Source organism: Rattus rattus, chromosome 3 (assembly GCF_011064425.1).
Source record: "Rattus rattus isolate New Zealand chromosome 3, Rrattus_CSIRO_v1, whole genome shotgun sequence".
Classification (NCBI taxonomy): Eukaryota; Metazoa; Chordata; class Mammalia; order Rodentia; family Muridae; genus Rattus; species Rattus rattus.
This window is the reverse complement of record NC_046156.1, coordinates 63376324-63396960: the sequence shown is the minus strand read 5'-3', so window position 1 is coordinate 63396960 and position 20637 is coordinate 63376324. Positions and strand designations below refer to the sequence as shown.

At 49.8% G+C, this 20637-nt stretch overlaps 2 protein-coding genes across 8 annotated transcripts; both read left to right on the top strand.

Moving 5' to 3' along the window:
- Positions 1 to 3675: 3675 nt before the first annotated feature.
- On the top strand, positions 3676 to 9360 carry Slc39a1 (solute carrier family 39 member 1). Of its 2 annotated transcripts, none has more exons than XM_032897874.1 (4): positions 3676 to 3782; positions 4480 to 4697; positions 4840 to 4970; positions 7470 to 9360. In XM_032897874.1, exons 2-4 carry the CDS (start codon positions 4511 to 4513, stop codon positions 8124 to 8126), a joined length of 975 nt encoding a protein of 324 aa, XP_032753765.1. In that variant the 5' UTR covers positions 3676 to 3782; positions 4480 to 4510; the 3' UTR covers positions 8127 to 9360. The 2 variants fall into 2 exon arrangements, with proteins under 2 accessions (XP_032753765.1, XP_032753766.1); XM_032897875.1 differs by having other exon boundaries at positions 3688 to 3782; positions 4466 to 4697.
- Positions 9361 to 9968: 608 nt separating this feature from the next.
- Positions 9969 to 19765, top strand: Crtc2 (CREB regulated transcription coactivator 2). 6 transcript variants are annotated; one of them, XR_004387347.1, is made up of 15 exons: positions 9969 to 10238; positions 12796 to 12897; positions 12971 to 13087; positions 14081 to 14142; positions 14774 to 14842; positions 15006 to 15109; positions 15200 to 15229; positions 15354 to 15448; positions 15571 to 15620; positions 15741 to 15985; positions 16337 to 16743; positions 18082 to 18345; positions 18542 to 18608; positions 18805 to 18991; positions 19116 to 19765. XR_004387347.1 is itself a non-coding variant. In XM_032897865.1 (14 exons), the coding sequence occupies exons 1-14, from the start codon at positions 10086 to 10088 to the stop codon at positions 19334 to 19336; spliced, it is 2106 nt and encodes a 701-aa protein (XP_032753756.1). In that variant the 5' UTR covers positions 9970 to 10085; the 3' UTR covers positions 19337 to 19765. The 6 variants fall into 6 exon arrangements, 4 of the variants coding, with proteins under 4 accessions (XP_032753759.1, XP_032753756.1, XP_032753757.1 ...); XR_004387348.1 differs by lacking the exon at positions 18805 to 18991 and having other exon boundaries at positions 19116 to 19212; XM_032897865.1 differs by lacking the exon at positions 18542 to 18608 and having other exon boundaries at positions 9970 to 10238.
- Positions 19766 to 20637: the final 872 nt, after the last annotated feature.

The window sequence follows — 20637 nt, the reverse complement described above, 5'->3', positions numbered from 1 at the left end:
TGCTAGGCAAGCGGTCTACCACTGAGCTAAATCCCCAACCCTCCTTATTAATATTTGACTAAGCCACTGGTACAAACTGGAAAGGAGCTAGCATGCGGTGACAGCTGAGTGACTATTATGTTCTCACCGTGGTCTCATAGCAATCCAGATAGGACAAGTTAGCTTTTGTTTGTTTGTTTGTTTGTTCCAGCTGGAGCAAGTTCCAGGACAGCCAGGGCTATGCAGAGAAACCCTGTTAGGGGGTGCGAGTTGGGAGAAGAAGAGAAAGAAAGGTGGCTAACTGCACGTCAAGAGGCTTCCCAACAGGGGGTTGGGGATTTAGCTCAGTGGTAGAGCCCTTGCCTAGGAAGCGCAAGGACCTGGGTTCGGTCCCCAGCTCCGGAAAAAAAAAAAAGAGGCTTCCCAACAGGCGGCTACATGCAGAGATGATTCATGGGAAATAGAATCAGGCTTTCCCACTAGGACTGGAAGGAACTTCTGTCTTCATCTCACTCGCTTAACATCCTCTTTTCCCTGAAGGATTAAGTTTTGCAGAGGAAAAACTAACTTCCTTAGTTTCATGTCAGATGAAGGTCAAGTTCAACAGATCTGTTGTTTAACTTGAAGTCTAGAGTCAATGATGATGGCTGTAGTTCATGGTTCAAAATTACTGAGAGGATATTCTTCCGTTGGAGAACTCGTACTATCAAGAATTTTGCCCAACTTTCTAATTAACCTATATTTGATCAATTAAAACCAATTGCTCAGAATGTGCTTCAACTTTTCTCTTATAAAGTAATGTGTAAGGTAATAGATATGCATATGTCGATTAGCTTAGACTAGCCATTTTGTAATGTGTAGGCACACACATACCATATATTTCAAAGTGTCTCGTTAGATACCACAAAAACGATTTTTTTTCTTTTTTTTTTCGGAGCTGGGGACCGAACCCAGGGCCTTGCGCTTGCTAGGCAAGCGCTCTACCACTGAGCTAAATCCCCAACCCCACAAAAACGATTTTGATTTTTATTTAACTTTTAAAATAAAATTTGGAGGGGCTGGAGAGATGGCTCAGGGGTTAAGAGCACTGTCTGCTCTTCCAGAGGTCCTGAATTCAATTCCCAGCAACCACATGGTGGCTCACAACCATCTGTAATGGGATCCGATGCCCTCTTCTGGTGTGTCTGAAGATAGCAACATTGTACTCAGATAAATAAAAATAAATAAATCTTTTTTTTTTTTTTTGTTCTTTTTTTTCGGAGCTGGGGACCGAACCCAGGGCCTTGCGCTTCCTAGGCAAGCGCTCTACCACTGAGCTAAATCCCCAACCCCTATAAATCTTAAAAATTTAAAAATAAAATAAAATTTGGAGTTGGAGAGATGACTCAGTGGTTAAGAGAAACTGGTTGCTTTTCCAGAGGATCCTGGTTCAATTCCCAGAACCCAAATGGCAGCTCACGGCTGTCTATAAATCCAGTTTTAGGGGATCTGATGATTTCTTTTGCACTCCGCAGACATTGCATGCTCATGCTGCAGTGACAGATTTGTAGGCAAAACATCCATACACAAAGTAAAATTAATTAAATTAATTTTTAATATTTTTATGTTTAGATATTTACATCTGTATGAGAATACGTGCACATGAGTGTAGGTGCCTGCAGAGGCCGAGTGTGTTAAATCCCCTGAAGCAGGAGTTACAGACTGATCTGATCGCTGAGAATCAAACTTGCACTCTCTGGAAGAACAGCAAATGCTCTTAAGCATTCAGCTGGTCTCTTTCCAGTCCCCTATTCGACTTTTAAAAGATTTATTTTATTTTAAATTGTGTGTTTTTATGTGTGGGTATGTACACAGGCAGGAGGAAGCCAGATTTATTTGGTCCCCACAGAACTAAAATTATAGGTTATGAACTGCCTGACATGCGTGCTGGTCTGGGCAAAGTGCTACAAAGAGCACTGTTTGCTCCTAATTGTTGAGCCAAAGCTGGCATTGAGCTCATAAGATCCTTGAATTGTTAATCAACTGCAAATGTTCATTTATTTTTATTTTTGTGTGTGTTTGGTGGTACCGGACACATGTTTGGAAGCCAGAGAATAACTTATGGGAGTCGGATCTCTCTCTCTCTACCTTATGGGTTGGGAGTGGGGAGCATCCAATTGGATTTAAAACTCAAGCTTGGGCTGGAGAGATGGCTGAGCGGTTAAGAGCACCGACTGCTCTTCCAGAGGTCCTGAGTTCAAATCCCAGCAACCACATGGTGGCTCACAACCATCTGTAATGAGATCTGATGCCCTCTTCTGGTGTGTCTGAAGACAGCTACAGGGTACTTACATATAATAAATAAATCTTAAAAAAAGAAAACCAAACACTCAAGCTTATTGGCAAGCACCTTTAACAGCTGAACCATCTCTTCACGGGCCCAGGAGGAGATTCTTAGAACACTGGGTTGAGAGATCAGGAGAATCCAGGCTGAGCAGACAGCAGGGGGATGTTGTGGCAGGATTGCCCCGAGTCCAGGACAGTTTTGGCTACACAGTGATCATAGGCCACTGTGAACTTTTACGTGTGAGATCTAAGAAAAAAAAAAAATAAATAGGCAGTGCCCTGGCCACAGTGCTGCTGAATGCCAGATCTGCCAACAACAGAGACCAACGCTGAGCCGCAGATATGGCACTATCCCTTGAGGTGACCAGCCAGCAACCCGGTGGCAGGTTGACTACATTGGACACTTCCTCCATGAAAAGGACAACGTTTAAGGGGTTGGGGATTTAGCTCAGCGGTAGTGTGCTTGCCTAGCAAGCACAAGGTCCTGGGTTCGGTCCTCGGCTCCGAAAAAAAAAAAATGCAAAAGAAAAAAAAGATCTAAAAAAAAAAAGGACAACGTTTTATTCTTGCTGGAGTAGATAATGGATTTGCCTTTCCTGATTCTGCCAAAACCACCTTCCGTGGCTCAGGGCAATCCTGCCTCAGCCTCCCAAGTGCTGAGATTACTGGCACATGTTTAGAAATCAAATAAAACACAGCAGTCTAGGAAGAATTGTTTTATTTAATTATAAATTAATTTATAGAAAAGATCGCTTTTACGTCATGCATTCATTCTTTTCTAACTCTGCTTCCCCCTCGGCCCCTCTCCAGAAACAGGGTTTCTCTGTGTAGCTTTGGCTGTTCTGTAACTCGGTAGACTAGGCTGGCCTTGAGATCCACCTACCTCTGCTTCTAAGAGTGCAAGGAGTAAAGGTGTGAGCCACTACAGCCCATCTCATTCTTTTGTGGGAGCTGGCTAGACAAGCCAGGCAAGGAAATTTGTCCCAAAAAGGGAATGATTACCCTTTGGCCCAGTTAGGCACTAAAAGAGCCTGAGCTGTAAGAATTGGCGGCCAAGGCCGGACAGATATCCTGAGAGATGTGGGAAGAAATACTTGGGAGTAAGGATAGGGAAACGGCCTTGCTCGCCGAGTTCCTAGCTCCCACTTCTATCAAAGTCTTTCTGACTGGCCGGCCCCGGCGGACAGCTTGTCCATGGTAGCGCGGGGGCCCCACCGCCCTCGGTCTTCCCGCTAGTCCCCTCCCGGTTTTGGCTTCGTCTCAGCTCGCCGCCAGCCCAGCCTTCTCCTGTTTTCAGATTCTAATTGCTCCTAACGCGCGTCACTCTAGGTTAGGCTCCTCCCACTGAGCGCAGTCATTGGCAGTCGCGTGCGGGTACGCGGAGGCGGCGGGGGGAGGGGAGAGGGGTGGGGAGGGGGTGGGAATTCCCGACGCGAGGCCGGAACCGAGCCACAGCGATGGAGTGAGACCCTCCGGAGGTGAGTGAGGCCTCGCTGGGCATAGAGTCGAAGGCAGCTTCTGAGGCCTCCCAGGCTTGGAGCTGGGGTCTCCGTTTTAACATTCCTCTGCTTCCTGCGACGCTGGCGGCCTCCGACCTCGTCTCCCAGACTTCCAGACGCCGCCCTCAGTGCGGTCTTAGTTCGTCTCAAGCCTCTCTTCTTTGGCTATATGCCGAGACTACCTGTTATTTCCGGGAAATGGCCCTGGGGAGTGGGTAGTTAAGAGAGTCATCCAGCACCGAAGTTCGCCCCGTTTCAGATCATTGGTGAAGCCATCCCAGACTTCTCTTCCCCTCTAACCTCCCTTTGCAACATACACTTGGTGGACTGGGAGAAGAGTGGTTTGCCTTTCTTAGGGAACCCCAGCCCCAGCTCCAGGTCCTATCTGGAGTCTGTCCCTAATTTTCTGCGTGCCCCAGGTGAAAGAGTAATGTGATATTTATATTGGCCTTGTCGTGCCTCAGTTTCCTCCTTGATGGCTCGCTGAACTTAGGGAGAGATAAATTGGAAGGAGGAAATGCACTCCTGGTGTTGGAGCGGATGAGTCACTTCAGCTGGGAAAGGCCAGAAAGTGGCTGGGCTGAGGGAAGTACATTCTGCTGACCAGCCTTCCCTTTTCCTTGACCCCTTCTTTCCTGTGTGACCATTCCCACCCATGCTAGTCTTCTCTATATAGGTCGAAGAGTCACTGAGTTATCCCAACCACCATGGGGCCCTGGGGGGAGCCAGAGCTCCTGGTGTGGCGCCCAGAAGCGATCGCATCGGAGCCCTCGGTGCCAGTGGGGCTGGAGGTGAAGCTGGGGGCCCTGGTGCTGCTGTTGCTGCTGACACTCATCTGCAGCCTGGTACCTGTCTGTGTGCTTCGAAGGTCAGGCGCTAACCATGAAGCCTCTGGTGAGTCTCTACCGCCCTGGAGGCTGGGAGAGGAGACCAAGGGGGAGGGGAAGGCAGGAGTGGCCACTGCTTCTGTTGGGGTAGAGGGACTTTGAAGGGTTTCATTTGGTTGTAACCCCTTTTGTACTTGACTCTTGCTTAGCTTCAGGCCAGAAAGCTTTAAGCCTAGTGAGCTGCTTCGCAGGAGGAGTCTTCCTGGCTACCTGTCTTCTGGACTTGCTGCCTGACTACCTGGCTGCCATAGATGAGGCCTTGGAGGCTCTTCATGTGACGGTAAGGGTGAGCACTGACCTCAACATGTGACCAAGAGTAGATTGTGGAATGGCGGTCGGTGAGTTGGAAGCCAGAAAGCTCTAGAAACCCTGTCTCGAAAAATCAAAAGGAAAAAAGAAAAATGTGGTTACAGAGATCTCTTCAGGGTTCGCCTCATGGCTGTGGAAGGCCTTAGGGTGTGAGGCTGTGAGGTATGGGTCTCACCACAGGATATTCTTTCTGTGCATTCTCTCCCTGATACTGACGCTGTGCGACCTCTCTGTCCTCCTTGAGAGAGAGGGAGCCTCATCAGGTGTGTGAACTCCTCTGGGGTTGCAGTTCCCAGGAAGTTAACAATGTTCCAAGAGTCACGTTTCATACATTTATCCGTTTGCTCCTCCTTCCTTCTCTCTCTCCTTCCCTCCTCCTCATTCTGTTCTTTTGTCCTTTTTTTTTCAGACAGGTTCTCAACTGTGTAGGCCTGGCACTTGTTTTGTAGACTAGCCTCAAATTTGCAGTGATCTTCTTGCCTCTGCCTCCCAGATGCTGAATTACAGGTTTGTGCTACCTCACCAGCATTCCCTTTTTTCCTAACTTTTTTTTTTTTTAAAAAGATTTATTTATTTATTTCATGTATGTGAGTACACTGTAGCTGTATTCAGACACACCAGAAGAGGCATCAGATCCCATTACAGACGGTTGTGAGCCACCACGTGGTTGCTGGGAATTGAACTCAGGACCTCTGGAAGAGCAGACAATGCTCTTAACCGCTGAGCCATCTCTCCAGCCCCACATAGTGGACTCTTTTTTTTTTTTTTCTTTTCTTTTTTTCGGATCTTGGGACCGAACCCAGGGCCTTATGCTTCCTAGGCAAGCGCTCTACCACTGAGCTAAATCCCCAACCCCAAAATGAGGTCTGAAACAGACAACTGGGATTTTTATATCAATCTTAAGAGCCACAAATATTAGCATCTAAACTCACCAACTTTTTTTTTTTTTTTTTTTTTGAGCTGGGGACCGAACCCAGGACCTTGCGTTTGCTAGGCAAGCGCTCTCCCACTGGGCTAAATCCCCAACCCCCCCCCTAACTTTTTTTATTTTCACATATTATACATAGTAATGGGCTTTATTATTACATTTTTTTTTTTTTTTTTTTAAAGATTTATTTGTCTTCAGACACACCAGAAGACGGCATTAGACCTCATTATAGATGGTTGTGAGCCACCAATGTGGTTGCTGGGATTTGAACTCAGGACCTCTGGAAGAGCAGTCAATGCTCTTAGCCACTGAGCCATCTCTCCAGCCCTATTATTACATTTTCATACACACATAAATTATCTTAACTATATTCACTCTTATTATGACTTCTTGTTCCCCTCCCACCGATCATCCTCTTCTGAGCTCTTTTGAGTGTGTGAGTGAGTGAGTGTGTGTGTGTGTGTGTGTATGTGTGCGCACGTGTGAGAGAGAGACTCCATGAGTTTAGCTAGGGTCACTTACATGAACATGGATGAGGCCCTTTTTCCAGTAGAGTCTAGCTATGTAATGTAGACGTCTCTCAAGCTCTTGGTTCTCCCTCTTCAATTTCATGGGTTACAGGTGTTCAGCAGTGTTCTGGAGACAGATGGCTGCAGATCTGGGAGGGTAGGAAGCAATTCCCAGGGGCCAGATGTTCTCAAAGTGGGCTATGGGGTCCAAGGCAAGGGAGTCTGTTACAAAGCTGGAAGTGGTGCATCTCAGACTTGCGAGGCTGAGGCAGGATGATCATGAGTTGCTGAGGCCAGCTTGGACTATGTAGTATTTTTCTTGGCCAGTCTGGGCTTCACAGTGAGACTGTCTCAACCCCCTGCCTGCCTCCTAGACAGAAACACTGCAAAAAGCTCAGTATAGGAAAACCTGAGACAGTTGCTCAGCAAAGTCATCTTTTTTTCTCCCGTGACTGAGGAAGTAGTGATGGGTACTAACCTCTTGTGTACCTGTGACTGAGCGGCCTATGTCTCCATATGACTGTGAATGTCCCTGGGACATGTAGCTTTGTATGTGAACATTTGGGAAGGCGGGCCCAGAGGTGATCTTTGTATGCTTACATTTAACACTGTGCACATGTACATCCGTGACTCAGCCGGGGGAAGTTCTGACCCTGAGGAAGCACTGACTGGGTAATGTGGGGAGGCGTTCTTGGGGGTCACAGCTTAGTGTTGGTAGTGGTGACATTGTGTTCTCGACTGACATCTGATTGGTAGAAGCCAGAGATGCTGCTTACTTACAATACGTGTGACAGCAATGACAGAGGTATTTATCCCAAAATGTTATTAGTGCCAACGTTGGTCTGTATGTAACACTTTGTGATACCATATCTATTCCATTAGGTGTTGTTCTGTGGTTGTGCCACCACCAGACTTCAGGGATCCTGTCCATGTGGGACTTCAAATGTATAGAACCGGGCCTCTGCCAGCCTTTGCATCTGGTTTCTTCCCCTTGTCTTGTTGCCTGAACTCTTGTTGCCACCTCTGTTCACAGCTTCAGTTCCCCTTGCAAGAGTTCATCCTGGCCATGGGTTTCTTCCTGGTGTTGGTGATGGAGCAGATCACACTGGCTTACAAGGAGCAGTCCAGTCCACCACATCCGGAAGAGACGAGAGCTCTACTGGGAACAGTGAATGGTGGGCCTCAACATTGGCATGATGGACCAGGGATCCCCCAGGCCAGCGGAACCCCAGCAGCTCCCTCAGCCCTGCGTGCCTGTGTACTGGTCTTCTCCTTAGCCTTGCACTCTGTATTTGAGGGCCTGGCTGTAGGGTTGCAGAGAGACAGGGCTCGAGCAATGGAGCTGTGCCTAGCTTTGCTGCTCCACAAGGGTATCCTGGCAGTCAGTCTGTCCCTGCGGCTGCTACAGAGCCACCTACGAGCGCAGGTGGTGGCTGGCTGTGGGATCCTCTTCTCCTGTATGACACCTCTGGGCATCGGGTTGGGTGCAGCTCTGGCAGAGTCAGCTGGGCCTCTGCACCAGCTGGCCCAGTCTGTTCTGGAGGGCATGGCAGCTGGCACCTTCCTTTATATCACCTTCCTGGAAATCCTACCCCAGGAGTTGGCCACGTCTGAGCAGAGGATCCTCAAGGTCATTCTGCTCCTCGCAGGCTTTGCCCTGCTCACCGGCCTGCTCTTTGTCCAAGTCTAAGGTGCTTCGAGAGAAAAGGCAAGGGAGGTTGACTATCAGGTGCCCCTGTCCTCCCCGCCCTTCTCAATTTGTGGGAAATAGAAAGGAATGGAGAAAGGAAGTAGTGAGGACCAAAGAGTTCTCTGAGAGGTAGGGATGGGACATTTGGACTATGAATAATGAGATGGAAGTGAGCAGAGAAGAGGCAAGCCCCAGACCCAAAGAATAAGTGATAGCCAAATTACTATGGACATGATCAGTGGGCATTAGAATGAGGCAGACCGCTACAATCAGAGGTCAGGCTCTACGTCTAAGAGACAAGCTGACAGAAGAACTGAGTTAGGTATTCAGCTGCTTTGGGATAAAGATGCAGAGGCTATAAGTCAAAGCCAGTATCCTATTGGTTCTAGCCCATTTCACCACTCTGCTGACTGAAGTGGTTCCTCCTACTGTCTTGTCTCCTAATCTTCTATTTCTCTCTTGTCTTCCACCAAGGGACTAGTGCCAAATGGTCTCTTTGCCAGTTTTCGTAATTTATCTGGCCCCTCCTGTCCTTGGGTTTCTCTGTGTAGCCTTGGCTGTCCTGGAACTCACTCTGTAGACCAGCCTGGGCTTCAGTTTACAGAGATCCATCTGCCTCTGCCTCCCTAATGCTGGGATTAAAGGGGTGCTGGGCCACCACTGCCTAGCTCACTAGTCTGTTTTTAAAGTGCCAAATACCCATCCACCCACTCACCCTTTAGGGTTTTTGTTTGCTTTCTCTCCCTCCCTCCCCCCACAGGGTTTCTCTGTATAGCTCTGGTTGTCCTGGCCTCAAACTCAGAGCTCTGACTGCCTCTGCCTCCTGAGCACTGGGATTAAAGGTGTGCAGCACCATGGGTTGCTCACCTGCCCCTTTTCTGAAAGCACAGTGATGAGGTGCTGGGTCAGTGGAGGAGACCTATTTGCTCTTTATTTAGGCCCCACAATTTGGGGTGGGGCAGAAATGTTTGCTGAACTGGTCTGGAGTGAGAAAAGTAGGTACTGATACCAGCCACTACAGAAAGTGGACATGGTGGGCCAAACCTAGAAAATAACAATAACCTGCCAAAACTTTATATCTGAGGAGCCCGGGGTGGGGAGACAGATTCCCCCCACCCCCAGGATTATTTTTGGGGAGGGAGGGCTGTGCATAGGGCTGTACTCTGTAGAATCTATTTTACTAACTGACCTGTTTTGGGACATATTACCCAAATAAAGATGTTTCTATACACTTCTTTGGTATCTGATTGAGTGTGTGTGTGTGTGTGTGTGTGTGTGTGTGTGTGTGTGTGTGTGTGTCTGTATGTCTGCCTGCCTGCCTGCCTGTCTTGTCTCTGTGTGTCTGCCTGCCTGCCTGTCTGTCTTGTCTCTGTGTGTGTGTGTGTGTGTGTGTGTGTGTGTGCGCGCGCGCGCGCGCGCGCGCGGCAGTCGGAGTGGTTATGAATCTCAAATGCATACAGTTGAAGATCCTTGTGTTCACTCGCTCCACTTCTCACCTTTCCTGAGGATGACTAAATTTCTCTTTTGTCTCTTCTTCCCTTTCTGTCTCCACCCCTTCCCTCCTCCTCCTCGTTTTGTCTTCTTTGGCGAGTCCCTCTCCCCTTCCCGTTCGTAGGCTCGGGACTGTTATAGAACTACCTTTCCCAGCTTGCTGCGCGCCGGGAGTAGGTGAGGGGTGGTGTGCGTGCCGGCCTCCGTGGGGGGGGGAGTGTCACGGGATTGCTGGGAAGTAGAGTCCGCTTCCTGCCTTCGCTGCGTGGCTGACGGCGGAGAGGAAGTCCGTAAACAAACTACAAGTCCCAGCAGGCGGTGCGTCCGAGTCAGGACTAGGCTGGGGCCGAGCCGCCGGGCTCGCGGAGGCGGCGGCGGCGGCTACTAAGGCTGAAGGAGCCGGGCCGGGCCCGCGGCGGAGGCCGTGGCTGGATCTGGAAAGGTGGCGGGGAGGGACGCGGGGATAAGATGGCGACGTCAGGGGCGAACGGGCCGGGTTCCGCCACAGCCTCGGCGTCCAATCCACGCAAGTTTAGTGAGAAGATCGCGCTGCAGAAGCAGCGTCAGGCCGAGGAGACGGCGGCCTTTGAGGAGGTGATGATGGACATCGGCTCCACTCGGGTAAGGGGTCATGCTTGGGAGCTTGATCACTGAGGAGCGGTCGCGGAGAGGCGGGGCGGGGGCGGGAGCCTCAGGGCTGGAGGCGGAACACTGCTGGGACAGCGGGCGCGCCTTCTGGGTGGCTTAGGGTGAGGGCCCAGGGTCAGTTAGATGAGTTTTGCCGGGTGAATACACCGGAGATGTTGGGGGAATAGGAAAGACTGGGTTTGAGTTATTTACATATGAAGCAGTGGTCTCGAGAGGAGATGGGCTGCCGAAGTCCATCATCCGGGGAATGGCCCTTGTCTCTATCCCAGTCCGAGTCCTTTCAAGTACTCCACTGAAGCATCCTCAGTCTTGGATTATGTGTTGGAAGCATAGTTTGCTTGTCCCTAATCTGACCCTTTCTGAGTTTGTGATCACCAAACTAGTGCCTGTGCTCTTATAGGACACTAGGTTCCCAGGTGAAAGGGCCCCTTGAGTGGTTTGATCGGACTGTGCTGGGTATATTGGGACAGGAAGTCCCCTCCTGTGTCCCGTCCCTTTGCTTCCTTTTTCAAATATTTCGTGTGGTTTCCTGACTTGAGTCAAGGTGAAGACCATTGCTCACAGTATGGTTCTTGGTGTATGGCTCTGGGCGCCCGGGAGGAAAGATAGAGCTTTGAATCAATCGCCGAATTTTGTTAGATCACCTATCCTTTGACTGAGGATGTGCTGAACTTTCTAGGGAGGTGGTGCTACCAGTGGGTCAGTGTCTGGAATGCTTTCTAGAGTGCTCTATGTGTGGGAAATATTCATTCCAAGAAGTTCCACAAACAATTTTCAAGCTTCTGACAAGTTGTTTTGGAAGCACACCCCCGACCCGTGCCTTGATTTCTTGCTTCCCAGGGCAGGTTGTGAGGGAATTGGGGTGAACACTCAAAAGAGTTTGCAGATAAGTAGCCCCAGTACAGAGACACAATTATTTTTCAAACAGCAGGTGAGGGATATTGCAGTATCTTTCATGATAAAGAGCTGGAATGAATCTAATTGGAGATGATGGAGCATAAATACCATATTTCAAAGCTCTTTGGTTCTATATATGGCTGACTGACTGTATTTATGTGTGTCTCCCTCTACTCTTTGAGTCCTATGTGTGTTTCCCCTTTGATTTTTCTAGAGTCCACATGCTCTAGTTTGTGAGAGTTCAAGATAGATAAATGGAGAGGCAAATCTGCTCTGTGTGTGTGTGTGTTTGTCTGTGTGTGTGCACGTGTGCGCACATGTGTGTTTGTATAACCTACTCTTAACCACCATGAGGATTATGAACTATTGACTGCTCCCTTAAAGAGCTTTTGATTATGGTGGGGGTAGAGTCAGGAAGATGGGAGAGAGTTTTATCTCCACTGGAGAGCTTGAGGCTCTGAACTCTGGAACAGGGCTAGTGTGTGCAAGTGAGGAACGAAAGGTTGGGGCTTCTATCTTTGTGGTGCTTCGGTAGCACTTTTCTACCTACTTTTCTTTTGTTGATTAACTTCTCTGCTGCATGGAAAAATACCTCAAACATACATGGCCAGAGTCTAGAGAGATACAGGATCTTGGGTTTGGAGTGAAAGGCTTACTTTGCTGCCTGACTGACTGGGAGGGTCTGCTAGAGGCAGAGACAGCCGTGGTGGGAGATACCAGTGAGGACTTGGAGGGTCTATCCATTAAGCACAGAGATCAGCATCACCCACTGGCATCACTGAGCTGACCTGGAGTGGAAGACAGTTCTGATCAGTTCTGTGCTACAGTCTGATTCGGAGCTCAGAGTTTCCCCTTCCTTGATTACTCTCCTCCTTTCCATGCCCTTATCCCAGCTTATACATTTGGCTGTGGGCAGAGTCTGAGCCTTAATCTCTCATACGGAGGTACGTGTGATATAGAGAGACTAAAACTACGGCCCCACTGAGGGTTATTTTGTCTCACTTCCTTAGCAGACATCTCTACGAACTGGCGGGAGATGGCTCTGCCCAAGTTGGAATAGGCTACTGTGCCCTCTCCCTCCTCTACCAGTTCAGTCATCTTAACCTCCAGTAGAAGAATACTTGGTTTGCTTACCTCTCTTTTAGCAGAACCATCATCATCACTTTTTGCGTTTTTGGGATGTGCAGACTCTGTGCAGCCTTATTCTAAAGCTGGAAAAGAAGCAGATGCCAGAAACGTATGGTCTTCAGAGTGTGAGGGAAAGAAACTAGCAATAGTGAATCTTTGTCATCGACTCCAGTCTTCTCATCTTCTAATTAATATTGAACACATCTGGAAAGGAAGGCAGGAAGAGCCTAATAGGCCACCATCAGTGACTTGCCGCAGCGGGGATGCCAGAGACAGAGACAGGCCTTGCCCAGCATGGTTTTTCAGGCAGTTTTGAGGCAATGGAGCTCATTGGTTAGGAAACTGCAGAAGGGCTGGGTGGGTTGTTTGTACCAGGTCTTGCTTTTCCCCATCACTGCCTTTGTACTGACATATCTTAGGAAGCAGTAGTGTACTCTGGTGGCAGAGATGGCCAAAGGGAACTTAAAACCTTTCTTGACGTCCCCGTTTGTCTTTTTTATCTCAGTTACAGGCCCAAAAGCTGCGACTGGCTTATACAAGGAGTTCCCATTATGGTGGTTCTCTGCCCAATGTTAACCAGATTGGCTGTGGCCTGGCTGAGTTCCAGGTGAGTGGACACCAGCCAGGGAGTGTAGGCTCTCAGGCTACTTCCCCTGCTGATTCACCTGTCCTTTTGGCAGAGCCCCCTTCACTCACCTTTGGATTCATCTCGGAGCACTCGGCACCATGGATTGGTGGAACGGGTACAACGAGATCCCCGCAGAATGGTGTCCCCACTCCGCCGATACCCCCGCCACATATCCTTCAAGAGTGACTTAAGGGCAGAGGAATGATAGGAAGGGGCTCTTTAGAGGCTCACGGAGGGAAGGAGCTTTCTCCTTTATATGCTCAGTTCATTTTTCTCCAGTTCTTTTATGCAGCACAGACTCTCGTGATGGACAGCTGGTGTTTCCGTGGCTCTGTTCTCCTCAGTGCTGGTCATGGCCGGCCTTACTTCTGCTCCCTCGATTGTAAAGCAGTAGGACTCCCTGTTACCTGGGAAGGAGATTCAGGTCCTTCTCTCATTCTGTTGTGAATCTTCATTCCTAGAGACTCTACCATATTCGTCCCCCTAACCCTTCTCAGGCATTTGCTTAGATTGTTCTGACTCTACTAAGCTGGGCCTGATTCTTTTCCTTCCTTCCTCCCTCCCTCCCTCCTTCCCTCCCTCCCTTCCTCCCTTCCTTATTTATTTAACCCTCTGAGCGTCTCTCTATGTAGTCCTGGAGCTTGTTATATAGACCAGGCTGGCCTATGTAGGTCAGGTGGATAACCTCCTGCCTCTGCTTCCTAAGTGCTAAGATCAAAGGGGTGTGCCAGGCCTGGTTTTTTTTTTGTTTGTTTGGTTTTGGTTTTGTTTTGAGATGGTTTCATTCTGCAGTCTGGGATTTTCTGAAGCTTGGCAGATCAATCAGGTAGGGTTCAAACTTTTGGTGATCTCCTTGGCACACACGGGATCACAGGTGTAGACCACCATGCCTTTTTTATTCCGTTTTGCTATTTGCTTATTTTTGTGGCCCTAGGACTTAACAAATTAGGTGGCTTTCACTGAAATATAACCCTGGTTTCTCTTCTTTCTTCTTTCCTTCTGTGTGTGTGTGTGTGTGTGTGTGTGTGTGTGTGTGTGTGTGTGTGTCACAGCATCTCACTATATTGGGATTACAGCAGTGTAACTGACTTGTATTACTACATGCTGTCTCCCTTATTCTCATTTGTTCTCTCTACTGTTTTCCTTAACTACAGCTATTTACATTGACAGTTCTCCCTATAGCCCTGCCTACTTATCTCCTCCCCCTGAGTCTGGCTGGCGAAGGTGAGTCGAGAGCAGGTAGAATTTCTCCCCTTCAGTCTCTGACATGTTCCAGAGCGGCTGAGGTGGGCTAGGTACTGGGCTAAGGTATCAAAAGTACCTCCTCCTGTAAAGGCCAAGCTGGGAGGGTGGGGCAGCTGGGTAGGTGGTCAGAGTCCAGACTTGGCCATGTTGACACGAGTGGCCAAGCCTCTTAATTCAGCAAGCAGAACCAATGGAATTGTAGCCAAGCTGGGGTGTGTATAAGTGGGGGGAGGGGAGAGTGGCAGGGTGGCAGGTGAAAATGGCTTCTTTTTCATAGTAGTGGATGCCAGGTGTAATGCTGTAACCCTGTCAGGTGTTTGAGCCCCTCCTTTTCCCATCTCAGCTCCAGTATTTGTGTCCAGGAAGCTTGCTAGGCTTCAGTGTTTCCACTCAGCTTGTGTTGGCAAAGAGGAGTTTCTGTATCCAGTTCTTAGATTGAGCAGGGGTGGGAGGCTCATGGATCAAGGGCATCAGAAGAGCCAGAAAGAGGCAGGATACTGGGTACCAAGGCCTTTGTGTATCCACCCTGGCTGCTGTACATTTTCCTACCCCCACGCCTTTCTCGTCCATTGCCAGCGCCTTCTTCCTCCTGATAACATTTCTATCCTAGGATGATGCCCTGGGGCAACCTCCCAGCTGAGAAGGGGCAGTTGTTTAGACTGCCATCTGCACTTAACAGGTGACGGTCCTTGATTTCTTTAGTCCACATCTCTTCCTTGTACTTTCTGGGGCCCTATTCTATCTACTCTACCCCCCAGTGTGGACCAGTTGAATACCCCACTGCTGGGCAGTGTTTGGTGCCTGGAAGACTATTACTCTACTCATTTCTGCTCCTCCAACAGGACAAGCTCCGACTCTGCTCTTCACACAAGTGTGATGAACCCTAACCCCCAAGACACTTATCCAGGCCCCACACCTCCCAGTGTCCTGCCCAGCCGGCGAGGAGGTAGGTGGTCCCAGGGAGTAACTGTGGGGTTTTCTAGTAAAACAGACAAATAAATAGGCACTGCAGCCGCCCCTGTCGCACCCCATGCAGGTTTTCTGGATGGCGAGATGGATGCTAAAGGTATGTGTGTGTTCTTGACCAGTTGTAAATGAGTGCCAAATGTCTTGGGCAGAGTGGGTCAGGGAACAGTATTCCCTCTTGGCTGCCTTTGCTTCTTGTCCTGCCTTACTGGATCCTTCTCCAGCTTTCCCATCACCAGTCTTTCTCTTTCAAGTCCCTGCTATTGAGGAGAACTTGGTAGATGACAAGCATTTGCTGAAACCTTGGGATGCTAAGAAGGTAGGTAAGGGCCACTGGGTGTCTTCCACTATCCCTCTGCTCTCCTCTTTCCCTGGGACAGCCCTTCCAGGGTCCTCACTGAGATCTGTCCTCATTTCTAACCCTCTTCCTTCTCTTCTCAGCTGTCCTCATCTTCCTCTCGACCTCGATCCTGTGAAGTCCCTGGAATCAAGTAAGTAGCACTATATAGCTGATGTGAGATGGAGGGAAGGAAGGAAAGAGATAAGAAAGACTGATTTCTGCTCTTCTCTGACCACTTTCTCTTTGCCTGTCTTTCTTCTTCTGTCCCTAGCATCTTTCCATCTCCTGACCAGCCTGCTAATGTGCCTGTCCTCCCACCTGCCATGAACACAGGGGGCTCCCTACCTGACCTCACCAACCTACACTTCCCCCCTCCACTGCCCACGCCCCTGGACCCTGAGGAGACAGTCTATCCCAGCCTGAGTGGGGGCAACAGTACCACCAATTTGACTCACACTATGACCCATTTGGGCATCAGTGGAGGTCTGGGCTTGGGCCCCAGCTATGATGTACCAGGTGAGTGGTTACCTTGTCCTGGTCATGTGACCAGGCTAGACTGTGACATGTGACATGGCTAGAAGGGTGAAGGGGACAGAAACTTGATCTGGGATCCTGTGACTGCCCACCGACTCCACACCTCATAACCCTCATTGTAATTCTCACCAAGCAAGAATGGGTAGGTGTGACTTTTCCTAGAAAAAAAGACAGACAGTAACCCCCAAATGGGTAGTGCTGATCAAGGTCAGGGACAGAGTAGGGAGTACCTCGTGTTGCTATAGTATGGTCACTGCTACCCATTCTGGTCGGAAAGGAGCTGAGTTCCCATCAGTAATATTGGCATCTCTGGTTTTTTGTCTGTGTCTGCAGGACTTCACTCACCTCTTAGCCACCCATCCCTGCAGTCCTCCCTAAGCAATCCCAACCTCCAGGCTTCCCTAAGCAGTCCTCAGCCCCAGCTCCAGGGCTCCCATAGTCACCCATCACTGCCTGCCTCCTCCTTGGCCCACCATGCACTGCCCACCACCTCCCTGGGCCACCCGTCACTTAGTGCCCCAGCCCTTTCCTCCTCCTCTTCCTCTTCGTCCACTTCATCTCCTGTCCTGAGTGCCCCCCCTTACCCAGCTTCTACTCCTGGGGCCTCTCCCCGCCACCGTCGTGTGCCCCTCAGCCCCCTGAGCTTGCCTGCGGGCCCAGCCGACGCCAGAAGGTCCCAACAGCAGCTGCCCAAACAGTTTTCGCCAACAATGTCACCCACCTTGTCTTCCATCACTCAGGTATGCGTGGCCACCTTCCCTACATATGTCTCCCTTCTTCTTCTTCCTGTGCCTGTCCTGTCTCATCCATCCCCTTCCAATCCTCTGTCCTGTCCCAACCCATCTCTATCTATCTCCCCTCCTTGCTGAAGAGAACAAACTCTGCCTTTGACCCTTTGGTTCACATCATAGTTCTGCCTCTTGATGCTTGTCTTCCTTTATAAGTTAGTGAACGTCTCTGAGCCTCCTCAGTCTCATGCAGACAGCAAGGATGGCTTTGTGAGCATCGGATACAGGAACGTACACTAAGTAGTTAGCATCTTGCCTAGCACAGGCACCAGTGTGGCTAACCCATTGGCCTTCCTTTGTTCTTATCCTTCCTTTGCCAGGTCACCTCATCCCCTATCACTTCTGTTCTGTCTCCTATTTCCCTTCTTTACTAAAACTCATAGAGCCCAAGAGTCTCAGACCACAGAGCCCCAGCCTTTCACACTGTATAAATGAAAAACCTGGTGCCTGAACTGAAAGTAATTTCCCAACATTTGCACAAATGGTGGAGATGGTGTCTCATGTAGTTCATCTGGCCTTGAGCTTTCTGTGTATAGTCCACCTGGAACATCTGGTCCTTGCTGCTTCTGCCTCCTAAGCTTGGATTACAGGCATGAGCTACCATGCCAGCTTTCTTTTCCTTTTTCTTCTCAGACTTGCCTCTTTCAAATCTTCCTATTTTTCCGTCATCTTTCTCCTTTCCTCCTCTCTGCCGTCCTCTGCCCAACTCCACTGCTGTTTCCTGGATGTATGTTCTCGTTCCGTCTGTGCCCTCTCCTGTAGGGATGACTTGCCAGGGAGGGCAGTTTGCCCTCAGCATCTCCTCCACTTCTTCCTCTCCTTCCCTCTGGCCTGTGAAGCCCCTTCAGGGCTTCAGCAGAGCAGTGATCATCCACACTGTGGCATTAACAGTCTCTTGTGAGCTCTCACAAGTAACCAGTTACTGATCGTCAGGTACCAGGGTTTAGGAAAAATCACTTACGGAATGGATTTAAGAGTTAACCTTCTGTTAGCCTCACTGAGCACCTACCATTGGATAGACATTTTGTGTAATTTCCACCAACCCCCCAGATGTGCATGGAAACATAGGATGTTGTTGGTTTTTGAGGAGAGCAGGGAGATAGCTCCCACTGTTAGCCAAGCAGAGGCAGTGTTCTTGCCTCCTGAGTGCTGAGGTTAGAGGTGTTGCCCCAGCACATCTGGCTGGAGCATTGTTATGTTTGTATTGAGCACAGGTGCAGCTTACAAGGTGGGGAACCCAAAGTGTTCTTTTGGGGATCACACTAAAGAATAAATTTTCTCCCTTTTCAGGGCGTCCCCTTGGATACCAGTAAACTGCCTACTGACCAGCGATTGCCCCCATACCCATATAGCCCCCCAAGTCTAGTTATACCCAGCCATCCACCCACCCCAAAGTCTCTACAGCAGTTGCCCTCTCAGGCCTGCTTAGTACAGCCCTCAGGTGGACAGCCTCCAGGCAGGCAGCCACATTATGGGACACTGTACCCACCTGGGTCCAGTGGACATGGGCAACAGCCTTACCACCGCCCAATAAATGACTTCAGCCTGGGGAATGTGAGTATGGGAACTCATAGCTCTGAAATGGGGGGAAGGGGCTGAGGGTGGGTCAGGGGCCTGAGGGGTCACTGGTACACTGAATTGGGGGATATGGTTGGGACTTCTTTTTCCCCCAGGTAACATAGCACTGCCAGCTTGGGGCTCCTGTCTTCCTGTGTTTGACCCCTACTCCTGCCCCTCTGTTTCTGCTCAGCTTGCTCTTTGATGACTCCTGCCTTGACCCGTTCTCTTCCTGGCATGCACATGCTCTGGCCCAGCAGGTACGGTGCCCACACTTACTTCGGGCCCCGTGCTCGCTTCTGTTGCTCTGCTTGCTATCACCTCCCTCTGTCTTTGCCTCTCTTCCTGGGGTGGATGGAGCTTGCTAGGCCAAGAGGACATATCAGCAGAGCTAGGCAGGACAGACAGACACCCTGTTCTGAAGCCCACTTCCTTAAGGTCTGTCTGTGTCCCTAGCTGGAGCAATTCAACATGGAGAGCCCATCTACCAGCCTGGTGCTGGATCCCCCTGCCTTTTCTGAAGGTCCTGGATTTTTAGGGAGTGAGGGATCAGTGAGTGGCCCCCAGGACCCTCATGTCCTCAACCACCAGAACTTGACCCACTGTTCCCGCCATGGCTCAGGACCTAATATCATACTCACAGGTAAGGGAATGTGGGTGCTGGTGGAGATTGGCAGGAGGAATTGGCAGCTTCAGTGGTGCAATAGGAGACCGAGGGTTTTGGCGGTGTATGGCCTGGGATCCTTACCCACCTCTTCTACACACAGGAGACTCTTCCCCAGGTTTCTCTAAGGAGATTGCAGCAGCCCTGGCTGGAGTACCTGGCTTTGAGGTGTCAGCATCTGGGTTGGAGCTGGGACTGGGGCTGGAAGATGAGTTGCGCATGGAGCCACTGGGCCTGGAAGGACTAACCATGCTGAGTGACCCTTGTGCTCTGCTGCCTGACCCTGCTGTGGAAGACTCATTCCGTAGTGATCGGCTACAGTGAGGGGACCTTACTGCCGTCCTTCTTCATGGCCCTGTCCCGTCACTGTCTTTTCATCCCTTCCCCCTGGCCAATAGAGACTACTCTCTGCCCCCAGATCCTTTTTCTAATATGAATGAAGGATCCTAAAACTGAGGAAAGGGAAGGGGCTTGGCCAGGTGGCCCCTGAATGTTGTACATCTGGTGGGCTCGGGGAGTTCAAGGGAGGGCCCAAAAGCACTTGTAACTTTGAAAATCGTCTGTCTGGAGGTCAGAGCCTGTTGGAAAGCAAGGTGTAGAGGGGAATCTTGGAGAGAGGGCTTGTCCAGAAAAGGGTGGGCATTACCAGCCCCTCCCTATTTCTCTTCCCCTTGCAATGGAAGAGAGAGTCAGAGTGGATATTATTTTTTATTAAATATATTATATGTTAATAAAAAATCCTATTAAACCTTTTGTGTGCTTGGCTGTTTGGTACGTGGCTGGGGACCTAAGGAGGTTTGGCGCCACAGGTCCTTTTGTATTGCATGTTTTATTTTGAGGCAGGATTTCTCTTACATAGTCCAGGCTACCTAGAAATCATACATGACCTGTAGCACCCCAGTTTCCTTAGTGCTAGGATTATAGGTGTGTGTTCATCCTTTCAGAACGTTTATGCTTGTGCAGGAGCACCATCCTCAAATTTAGGCCCAGACTGGACATATGCTAGAGCCAATATAGACTTCACTGAGGGCAGCAGGAAGTCACCTTATGTGCCCTCATGTTTGTCTAAGGCTCTGCTGCAGCATCAGGGGATGGGGCACCCTGACTGGCCAGACAAGTTACTCTTCTGCGGCCTGGAGTAAAGAGATGTAGCTGTTCCCAGTGTCGGTGCTTCTGAAGAGAAATAAGCAGGTCTAGCTGGCTTACTTGGTCCTTTAAGTTTGGTGGGCCTATGCAATTTCATGTCAATCACCCATTTCACTGCTCCTTTTGAGTTTGACACAATAGATCCTTGGGAGACAACCATGTTCCACGAAGGTTTGTTAGACTTCACCCAGTATGGCGAAAGGAGTGCTGCTTCTCCACAATTCAGCTTCATGCCTTTCTTCCTCTTTTTCAATGTTCTTGTCATTTCTCGAAAGAAGAACTGAGAATTTCTGGCTTTGGCCAGTGGGTTCTAAACGTGGAAGTGGGGAGTCACCTGGGTTTCCCAGGTCTAGATCTTCAGGGCCTTCGCTGTGGCACAGTGGCCACATCTGACGGTAGGGCAGGACAGGAGCACCACCGGCTCCGACTTCGGGGCCATCTGGGGTCAGTGTCTTGCTTTTTCCGCCTGGTGGTAGGAA

What these genes read in the sequence shown, in the direction of transcription:
- Slc39a1 (XM_032897874.1), top strand. Translation starts at nt 4,511, where the DNA reads ATGGGGCCCTGGGGGGAGCCAGAGCTCCTGGTGTGGCGCCCAGAAGCG. An exon ending in CGCTAACCATGAAGCCTCTG is followed by an intron (nt 4,698 to 4,839) that starts GTGAGTCTCTAC and finishes ACTCTTGCTTAG; the next exon opens with CTTCAGGCCAGAAAGCTTTA. An exon ending in TGGAGGCTCTTCATGTGACG is followed by an intron (nt 4,971 to 7,469) that starts GTAAGGGTGAGC and finishes CTCTGTTCACAG; the next exon opens with CTTCAGTTCCCCTTGCAAGA.
- Crtc2 (XM_032897865.1), top strand. Translation starts at nt 10,086, where the DNA reads ATGGCGACGTCAGGGGCGAACGGGCCGGGTTCCGCCACAGCCTCGGCG. An exon ending in CTGCCATCTGCACTTAACAG is followed by an intron (nt 14,843 to 15,005) that starts GTGACGGTCCTT and finishes CTCCTCCAACAG; the next exon opens with GACAAGCTCCGACTCTGCTC. An exon ending in TGGCGAGATGGATGCTAAAG is followed by an intron (nt 15,230 to 15,353) that starts GTATGTGTGTGT and finishes ATCCTTCTCCAG; the next exon opens with CTTTCCCATCACCAGTCTTT.